The 11,408-nt window shown below is 31.8% G+C and overlaps 1 protein-coding gene across 1 annotated transcript in view; it reads right to left on the bottom strand.

Moving 5' to 3' along the window:
- Positions 1 to 11,408, bottom strand: part of LOC106474779 (DNA methyltransferase 1-associated protein 1-like) — a 71,625-nt gene that overhangs the window by 46,698 nt on the left and 13,519 nt on the right. The window contains exons 2-3 of the mRNA XM_013935472.2: positions 7,286 to 7,412; positions 1,244 to 1,329 (exon numbers count right to left, since the gene is read on the bottom strand). Of these exons, the coding sequence (XP_013790926.1) occupies positions 1,244 to 1,329; positions 7,286 to 7,375 (176 nt within the window). The 5' untranslated portion in view covers positions 7,376 to 7,412. The remainder of the gene's footprint in view (positions 1 to 1,243; positions 1,330 to 7,285; positions 7,413 to 11,408) is intronic.

The raw sequence follows: 11,408 nt of genomic DNA, 5'->3' as shown, positions 1-11,408 counted from the left end.
TTTATTATTTAATTTCCTAATTTTTTAAGTTAATGGTTACAAGATCAGTCAAATACTACTGAACCCATACAGATTCATTACTGAAAATAACAGATAAAAAATTTTTTCTTAAGACACATTTGATAACTGTCTGAACATCATAAAGGTTTCGCATTTGAAATACGAAAATTTTCTGATGCATAAAAGTATTTTTAATCTTAACATGAAAATTACTTTGCATGTTAAGATAGGCAACATGCGAAAAAAAAAAAGGCACGAGAAAAATATTGCTTTAAAAAACTTAATATTTTGCGTATGAAACCCTTGTAATCGTTACTGATAATGTACCAAATTTTGTTAACATTCGCTTACTAATTTAAGAGCTATAGCATGAAAACTATAACAAGCACAAAATGATTAAAAGGGTTGGTCGCAGAGACTGAGCACCTGCTGAAAGAGTTAATTTATTTATAGGATCCCCTAAATGAATATTAAAACTTTTTCTATGAAACTTTATATTTTATTTCTTACTTTGCATACCATAACACTAACTGTGGTGAATTCATCAATTTCTAGAAGAAAAAGTTTTTTTTAGAATGAATGCATATTGTAAAATGCAATTATAATTACTTGTCAAAGATCCTAAGGTTTCTAGTCGTTTTACAAATTTCTTTGCTTTATTTTGTCCTTTAGACCAAATATAAGTATGTGACAGGCAATTAATCAAAACAAAAGAACTTCGCACAAACAACTGATTGAGTTACAATCATGTGACACAGTTAGATTGAACTGATGATGTGAAATTTTATTTTATTCTCTTTTCATTCTTTTTTTTCTAACCAATGAGTTTCTCACTTATATTTTAGTCACTTTTGTTTAAGAAATGCATAAGAGTAAATTACAGTAGAAATTTTAGAATACTAACTGGCCATAAGGTAGTTAATAGGTTTTTCAAAACAAGTTGAAACATTCTAGTTGGACACTGGTGTATATGCATGTTTTTATTGACATGTGGTATAGAGATAAAATTAGTTTGCACTAGGACGAAACAACATTTCATGTAACAAATTCTACAATAAATTTGCACTGTGGACAAGTGAGAAAATAAAATATTTTCAAACCCTGGAACAGGTAGATGCATATACAGTGTACCTACTTACCATAATAAAAATAATACGCATATAGTTACATATGTATATTTATTATTAAACTCAAATAATATATATGTTTATTATCAAACATGAGCAAAAATGTCTATACTTACTTATTGTCATAGTATAAAAGTGCATACAGCTCCCTATGCATTCCTTCTGGTTTCTTAAATGTTGGCTCTAAAATCTTCTTCTTCTTCTGAAACATAAGGACAAACATAATGTGTAGCTAAGCAGTAATACATTATTTAATAACTCTACACATAGGGTTATCTGGCCTATCTTACACCCGTATCTAAACAATTAATAATGAGAAAAAAATAACATAAGATAAAGAAAAGTAAAGAGATGATTGCAAAGGTGATTTCAATTCCAACAATACAATGTAATCAAAAACACCTTAGGTGTGAAAAAAAGGTATGGCCGAAAAAAGATTGAGCGTGTGACTTAAACGAATGCAATCAAAATTAGTGGCCAAACTGGTAGCTACACTTAGTGCTTTGATAAAAATTTTACAATAAATATCCATTCATTTGTTAGCCAGGCTACATTTTTTGTTCAACTTGGTGCATGATGGTGGATAAAACAAAATATGCAGCCTAGCTAACTAAGAAATGAATATTTGTTATAGATTCTTATCATTATCAATGCTACAAGTGTAGCTACCAGTTTGGTTGCCAATTTTGATTTCATTCCTTTAAGTCTCATGTTCAATTCTTTAAAATATATGGTGGTAGTTTTTCCTCTCTAAAACAGTGCTAATAACTTCTTTTATAGTAAAGTCATGGAAATTATATTAACAGTTTCTTGTCAAAACCCACATGCACTTGGTACAGCTATATCATGCATCATTATTTATGCTAATTGCTTAAGCTAATATCATGTGATGCTAAACACTTATTAATCAGGAGAATTTTGTAAAATTTAGCCAAATTTGTGCTGTAAATTGGCAATGAATGATGAATAATAAGTGTCCACCCACATGATTGTTTTGAAAACTTAAGCTAGAAACTGCTACTTTAGTTTGCTTAGCCTAACCAACACTTATGTATCTGCACGTTCTTTAGCCTTATAGTTTTGCTGCTTTAAATCAGTTGTCTTTAATCCGAATGACAAAAACTAAAAATGGTCCTCTTTTACTCTTATGTGAGTCTGTGGTAAAAATTTCAAACTGATAGCTCATAAGACTTTTTATATAGGCATGTACATATATTTTTGTAAAAATTGAGCAGTTTGTGTTGAATAATTCTGCACATGTGCCTTCAACACAGACCCAATATGACACACAACTAGGTTGTAAAGATCTATCAGTGTACAAATTAAAAAAAAAAATCCAAAAAGTATGTTTTTCTATCAAATAAAACTTCTGTAAATTCAGTGCAAATAACAAAAAAAAGGGAAGAACTTTAATGAAACTTATAGATTTTATATCTCATGTATTTCTTAATGGATTGCTTTGAAATATGGTATGTGAAGTAAGGGTCCAGTAGAGCACACCCACTGAAAATATATGTGATAGTCTGGATTAACACTGTCCAAGCTACAGAAAATGGAAAATTGCTAACTATCACACCTATTAATAACACACACTGTGTCCTGCAGGTTATTTTGACTGCACAACATACTACCATATGCCTTGATCAGCAAGAAGCTCTGATCATGTAGTTATATCAGAAAGAAACATTCCACAATTCATTCAGCTTTTAGAAATGGCACTTAACAGGTTGTTCTTGAATATCAGAAGTTATCATTTTCTTAAATGAAAATGTATTTCCAATAGGTACTTCACTCCACTCGCAAGATTAGCTTTTTTAGTTTTGTGCTGCCCTCTATGCAAACTTCTTCAGAAACGCACGCCACATGCTTTCATCTTCCCTCTGTTGGGATCCACAGTTACAGCACGTCTCTCATGCAAATCATGATGCATCACCTCTCCACCAATAGGAGAGCACTACTATCATGTGATGCATGTTACTCCATCTACGCACCACTACCAAACTATCACCTCGAAGTTTAACAGAAGATGCAGACACTGGAAGATTGTGGGAAGTGTTAGCAGAGGGAAGTACTTCTTGGAAATACATTTTCATTTAGGAAAATTTTAACTTCCAATAAGGTACTCTCCCTCCACTCACAAGATTATCTTGAATCCCACACTGAAATGGAGGAGGGACTGGTGCGAGAGAAATACAAGCATATCCTCCCGGAAGCATCCACAGGACACCCCCAAAATGAGAGGAACATATCAGATGAACATATGAGCCAGATATCTCATCAACATCAATATGGTCAGGAGGACCATACTTGGTGGAACATTAAAGAGAGCACATCTGCATGGGAGAGAATAGTTAAGCAATGTGATCTTAATTAGAAATCAGAATTACTCAATTTCATGATGGAAGTGGGCAAGTGAGGATGTGTCTCATGGTGTAGAGTGGCTAGGACATGAGGGAGCATACTTGGTAAGTCTACATCCAAAACCTCACTTGCTGGTTACAGACATCTTTGCTAGGGTAGGATGAGGATAATACCATCTTCACCTCAAGTCCCAGAATTAAGAGTGAACCTAACATTCTACTCCAGAAACTCACAGGGTAGCCTAATGCCAGGGATCTGGGAATGTGTCATCTAGAAACCAAGGGAAGAAACCAAAACAACTCCAGGTCAGTAACAACCTCATCACCAAATGAGGAAAAACAGGACAGAAGTGGAAACAGACACACAGACCTTCTGTAACCCACAACACCGAAGACAAGTTGAGAGGGGAAGAAACCTGTGTGAGGACTTATGTGATTGGTTCACACGATCTCCAAAACCTCATTTGCTGGGTACAGACATTCACACAAGGATAAGAGGAGGGCACCTGATCAGAGGGATGAATTACATTTGGGCATCTCATTTTTGAGGATCTTGTAACTCCCTCTACATAGCAAAACACCACTTCCATACTCCCAACTGAGTGGTTATAGCCATCTTTGTGGAACCCATCCAGCAGGTTGCCTCCATGGTCAACCACCCCGAGGCTTGAAAATTGTAATTGGTAAGGACTCCCGTATTCCACTGGAAGAGGGGGGAGTGCAGTGGACAGTCTGGAGGAACAGCAACACCTGAGACAGTAAAATGGGTGATCACAAAACCCTATTTTGAAAAGTAGATCACACTGATTTATTCAATCTAGTTATAGCAGGGATGGGCAGCAATCTCCTTCTGCTTTACTCATGCCATCCATTGGTGGTACGGTCTGGTGTGGGCATATTATGATGCAATTATCACGAGGAATTTACACACTAGTGATCTTGTGAAACTCCCCATCTCAAGGGTGAGTGTTTATAGCCATGGAAACTTTGTATGAATAAACATGCATTACAGTGCAGATTTGATAGCAAGATGTCTGCAAATGGTTATAGCCATCTAAGTGGAACCCGTTCCAAGTACAGCTAATATTCAACTGGACGAATATCAATAACTGTTCTTCTGGCCTATGGATTTCACCATAGTAAATGCGTTTTTCTCTACAAGACAAAGACCAATCAGCCTGAATTATAACAGAAGTTCTTCAGAATGGAGTTGGTCACTTCTCTTGTAAAGCCTCTCTCTACTTCAGAGCAGAACTGGCCCTTCTGATATTCCACATACAACATTGGCACATGACTCTCCTCTGAGATTCACTCCTGGCAAGGCATAACCCAATACTTGTCAAAAAAGGTAAAAAGAAAAGATGCACACTGTGCCTTACAGACAACAGAATACACAAAGTTTACATTCTGTGATGTGTATCTTTGCATGAAACACTTTGCAGAGTATCATACCTGTGATACTCTGCAAAGAAGTTAAGCTTTTACTTAGTACATAACCAAAACTGCTGAATTATCATAACTGATTTATTTTGCATATTATAACATAAAATAAAAATAAATCTGTTTATGACAGTTTCACTAAAATGTTGCTTATGTACCAGGTAAAAATGTCTACTCTTTTCCTTTTACAAATACAGTTCTTTCTTTTCCTCTAACAAATAGTTTTCTTCTTCTCTAAAAACTAACAAATATCTTAGACAGTAGCATCTTAGCTGAATCTTTTGTCTGAAATATGTTTTTCTTTTGTTATTCATACATTTGTGTGTATGATACTCCCTTTCATTTTTTTTCTGTGTAGAGCTTCATGTATATTTTCTGAAAGTTCTTCATTCTTAAACATTTGTATACAATCTGTTCAAGAATGTGAGCAACAATGTATAACTGTACATTTGTTTCAGTTTCTGAATGTACATTGTGAGTAAATATTTGCATATATTTGTATAACTTTTCATTACTTTCTTCTACTGTACATTTTTAAATGTTATGAATAAATATAAGTTGCAAGGTTTCTAATGTTGCATCATTTGCTTTTACTTTGCCTCAATTTAGGCAGTTAGAAAACACAAGCTCAGTAGGTCTAACTACATAACCCAACAAAGTACAAATCTAAATATAATACCAATATTTTGAAAACTACATTGATAGTGATATTTTGGCTATCATACATTACATATATATTTAGTGATAAGTGCTTAAATTTTGGTTATTTTTCTTAAAACATAGAATAACAGATGAAAATTACAAAGAAAACAATGATTTCTAGTACTTATGCGAAGTTACAGTGATAGGAATATATTTGCCCTCGTGTGCCTTTATTGCTAAGCCTCGTTATTTTTTCGAGTAGAGGGGGAAGGAATATAATTTTTATATGCTTCAAATATACATTTCAGAAAAAAAAAATATTGAATTACTCTAATAGTACACTCAAAACATCTGTAACTTGCTTAGATTTATAAATAAAATATGTATGTGATAAAAAAGAATTAATATCCGTTAAGAGCAACAACTTGGTCATCACCATTCAACATTCTTGATGATATTATTATTTTCTCTTTCAAACTCTTTACAAACAACTGTCAGAATCACGTGAAGTACAACTTATCCTTTCTATTGGTTATAAAAACACCCTTAAGAGTAGGTGGAACAAAATAAGAGGTTTGGGAAGAACAAGTAGGAGGAAGCGTGACTCTAGCTGATTTGCTAGATACACTGATTTCTCAGCAAATCAAAGTGGTGAGGGGTTCTAAATTTATATTCCAGCTTGCCAGTATCTAAAATTTATGATTCTAATTTGTTAATCAACTGTAGACATAAAAAATATAAACAGAGCAACAAGGCATGAAAAGGTGCTATGTGACACACACAAATCGATATTTAGCTTTCTTTTATATATATTTCCTTTTACATTAAGAAATTAAAACATACATAATGTTAAAATTTGAAACATAAACTGTTTTGATATCAATTTAATTGATATACAATAATAATAATAAAATTACTTATTAAAATTTTAAAAATAAATAGCTAAAAGACCATAACATGTTTAGTTAGACCCACCCATTGCAAAAGAGTTAATGCATTCATTAAAATCAAAATTGCATTATAAACTAAATAGAGCCAAATATTGCGTATTCATTACAATAAAATCAAAATCATACAAAACAATAAATGAGGCCATAAGACTTGAAAACAAATTTCTGAACTAAATACACATAAATATAAAAAGAAATTTTTTCACATGTACATGAAAAAGAAATTTATCAAATTTGATGTTTTCCATATACAAAGATATACTTTTAATATGAACACATGCCTTCTTCATCTTGTTTTTATAAATTGTCATAAAACAAGTTCATAAAGTGTTTATTTAACTAGTATTCTTTTGACATTTTTTACAAAACAATAATACTGAAGAAAATGCAAATAAATTTTTCAAAAAAGTATTCTTGAAAATTTTTGTAAAAAATTCTTATGATAAAACAAATAAATAGCATACCAAATGTAAGAATTTTTGGAGTTCCAAAAACAAAATCTCAAATGTTTGACAATAGAGTTAGAGATGATGAAACTTTGTTCAACAGATGGCAACTGCCTGTTGTAGAAACACAAGTGTAGAGGACAAGTTTCGAATGTCTTTCACCTCAAAGACTTTTGAAATGTTATCATCTACACTCGTGTTTCTACAACAGGCAGTCGCCATCTGTTCAACAAAGTTTCATCATGAATACTCTGCCTAAAAAATCTATCAAATAGTTAGAAGTGCAGTTAGATAGACATTTACAATAAGATTGCCTTTACCTTTTTTTCACTTCCAAAGATACTTTCCTTAGCATTATGTTCAGGAGTCTGTGGTCGCTCAATGTCCAAAATATCCAATACATCACTCATTTTTTTTTGTTTCTAGTACAAGAAAGCAATTAAACAGCTGTAAAAAAAACAGAAAAAAAAACCTATCCATTATTACTATTAGATATCCAAATTAAGTAAAAATGGAAATTAAATAATGCACAAACATTTAACAGTATTTAAGATTAAACATTTTGACAAAAAATGTACTGAAAAACTTTGTAATGTTTGATTAAATCAAATTAATTTAACATTTAAGATAAGATTCTGTTACAAAATTTTGGTTAAAAATAAAAATTTGACTGTAAATTTATTTTTCTTTAATCAGTTTAACCCAATGATTACCGGCTACTAACTTTCTTAGTAGGTAATGCAAGTCTTGCTATATTTCATTCCAACAATAAAACTAGTGGATGAATATGACTGAAACTTCATAAAAACTTTCATAAATGTATGTAGTTTAAGAAACATAAAACCTATTACTTTTGATAAATTTAGTTTTTTTGCATTATGATCTTTAATATCTTGGAAAATTACATTAGGAAATGGTATTTATAAGAAATAATTACAATATTTATATTTGTTCCAGATTTGAACTTATTACTTTTTATGTTTTAGTACATTATTTTGAAATCCCCCAAAAATTGTATCCTCCATAAAATGCAAATTTCATCTATTTTTAATTTTTTTAATAATCATGTACTCTTCTTATGGTTTCAAGTAATATACAGACCCAAAAATAATATTTGTAAATAAACCTAAACAATAAATGAGTATTTTTATTTTTAACTAGGATTTCATGTTTATATATGTACATAAAAACATTTTAATTTTGTTTCATAAATATATTTTTATTTCAAATTTATGTTTCATTGCAGTTGTACTTTTGTTTATTGTGCCGAATAAACCGTGGGGTCAGCAGCGTGAACTTTGTACATTTTCCGTAAACTATCACACCCCTGTTGGTGGTCACTCTCATTCAGTTCAACCGAGCGCGGGCGCATTTGAATGTTACTGTAGATATGATAGTAAGAAAGATTTTCGGTACTTGAATATCATTTCTTTGAACTTTCAAACAAGTTTATTTCAATATATGTCCATGTATGTTGTTTCAGAATAGAGACAAAACTAATTGCCACTACTAACGAATGTATGTAACAGTTTATAGTGCAGGTGGTTTCAATAAACACCGCCTGAGCCTGACCCCTTGTTACTTGATACATCCTGTCAGAAGAGATTACCAAACCATACAGACACCATAAATTACAAAGAAAATTACTCTACAGCACTTAAAAGATTAGTCCTGGTTACATTCCTCTCATTATAGGCAAGATTTATGTTGGAATGTGAAAGTTAAGCTCTTCAATGTATTTAGACCTCAACTGTGAGAATGTCATAGCTTCCCTGTATTATTGAGATGAATGTATTTAGCCTGTTTCACAACCAACATATGGGTTTTATTGTTGTCACTTGTACACCGAGTTTGAACCATTTGCAAAATATCAGAATAAACTATATATATCAGTTAGACTGTTTTAATTCTAACGCAATAACAACAGAAGTGTGGGTCTTACTACAAAGCAAAGATTGTAAGAAGGAAAAATATAAAATTCTTTAGTGGTACTGGTACTAGTAGTATTACGTACAAATCACACAAGTTTTTCATTCTAAATACTGAATCATATTATTATTATGAACTAAATATAAAATTATGCTAAATTATTGAGCTTAAAACTACAAATTTAAATGCAAAGGAATATAAAAAATCACAAACTCTTTCAGTTCAAAGTCCTAAGTCTAATTCATGTAAAGACTTTGCACTCGCCACTCAATAGCTCTTTACCCTAACAATCGTGGATCAATTTCTTTCCTAAAAAATATATCTCTTTTGAGTTAATTTTTCAATATAATGATTAATATAAACAGATATACGATGCAACATGACTTATGCTACTATATAAAAGAAATAAAAGTCACGTACATCCCATGCAGTTTTTCGAGAAGCAACTTTTCTAATGCTTATGGGAGAGCACTATTGGCCAGTACTAAATACAACCTCTACATAAAATGGCAGTTACTATAATAAGCACCACCCACATTCATATTGTAAAATCCAGAGAACAACGTTTCATCACGTGCTTTCCTTATCATCCTACGATTTGTCAAATGGGAGATACTGCAATTGGAATAATTGGTACTGAAATTGACACCTTCGACTAGGATTGGCTAAAAGTTTTACAACTGAGGTTTAACACGCCCAGACGCAGTTTTATAAAGAAAACAGACTAGAAAAAGGTTTAGATACCAATCCTAGATGGCAGGACCAGTGCTGAAGTGAAAGGAAATATCTTAAAAAAGATTTTGAAAAAAAAAATATTTTTAGAGGGCGCTTATTTACAATCTAAAACGTATTTTAAGAATTTTTTTAATAATTCCTCTTTAAACTTCATTAAAGAATACAATTTTGTACAAATAATTGAATGTTATGCTACTATTTACAAAAATAAAATCTGAAATCCAATAAAAGATAAGTTCTCTATCATTATTTCAATTCACAAATTATTTTGCCCTCACAATAAGACAAAATGGCCACGACAGGTATTGGATTAAGCACAGATGCTTCAGGTTTTGCTATACATGCAGTACTATCACAATTAGATGAAAATGGAAAGGAACATCCTATAGCTTATCAGAGTACAGTTAGGAGAAGCTGAGCTAAATTATTCAGTTACAGAACAGGAATGCTAAGCTGTAGTGCAAGGATTCAAAACTTTCCATTGTTATCTGTATGGTAAGAAGTTCACTATTATTACAGGCCATGCACCATTAAAATTGTTAATGACATTAAAAGATCCCTCCTGTAGGTTTGCAAGATGATCATTATTGTTACAGGATTATGATTTTGAGATAGTACATATACCAGGTAGAAAGCTCTAATGTCAATCGTCTGAGTAGAATAAGAGTAGGAAATACAGAAACTAATGAAAAACAGACAATTAATAAAGTAATGGAGGAAAAAGCTAGAAATGAAGATGAGTTAGATGTAATTTGAGATTAAGGTCATGTGATCAGTGACCAAAAGAGAGATAAGTTACTAAATGCATTATGAAATAAAGTATTACAAGAAAATATAGGGTAACAGGTCATTACAAATAGTTGTACCACATAACTTAAATACTAATGTTATGAAAACCTATCATGATATGCCATTTGCAGCACATCTAGCTTTTGCTACAACATACAGTAGGATAAGTAAAAGATTCTTTTGGTTAAACATGAGGAAATATATTAAGGATTATTATGACTTATGCCTAGAAGGTCAAAAACAAAAAATGAGTCCACACTTTAAGAATGCTCTCTAACAAAAAATGCCAAATCTAACTACATCTTTTCAGCTAGTGGCTATGGACATATTAGGCCCATTACTTCAATCCTACACAGGGAACAATTAGTTGCAGACTACTTAACTAGATTTCAAGAAGCAATACGGTTACCTGATCAGAAAGTAGAAACAATTTCCAAGGCTTTTGCGAATAACATAGTAGCTAGACATGGTGTACCACAGTATTTACTGACAGACAGAGGTAGTAATTTTACATCTAAGTTAATGAAAGAAGTTTGTGAGTTATTAGGTGTAAAGAAAATTGAAACAAAAGCTTATCACCCAGCTGCTAATGGTTTAGTAGAAAGGTTTAACTCTTTCAATATGGGGTCAGTCAGTGTGACGACCTCATAACCATTTTGTGCTTGTTATAGTTTTCATGTTATAACTTTTAAATTAGTAAGTGAATGTTAACGAAATTTGGCAGTTTATCAGTAAACATTACAATGGTTTCATACAAAATATATCTATTTTGAGTTGATTTTTCAATATAATGACTAATATAAACCGATATATGATGCAGCATGACTTAAGCTACTATATAAGAATAATAAAAGTCACAACATCCCATGCAGTTTTTCCAGAAGCAGCTTTTCTAACACTTATAGAAAAGCACTATTGGCCAGTACTAAATACAACCTCTACATAAAATGGCAGTTACTATAATAAGCACCACCCACATTCATATTGTAA

Source organism: Limulus polyphemus, unplaced genomic scaffold (assembly GCF_000517525.1).
Source record: "Limulus polyphemus unplaced genomic scaffold, Limulus_polyphemus-2.1.2 Scaffold142, whole genome shotgun sequence".
NCBI classification, from domain to species: Eukaryota; Metazoa; Arthropoda; class Merostomata; order Xiphosura; family Limulidae; genus Limulus; species Limulus polyphemus.
Note: the sequence above shows the minus strand (reverse complement) of the source record. Positions and strands in the feature narration are given on the sequence as shown.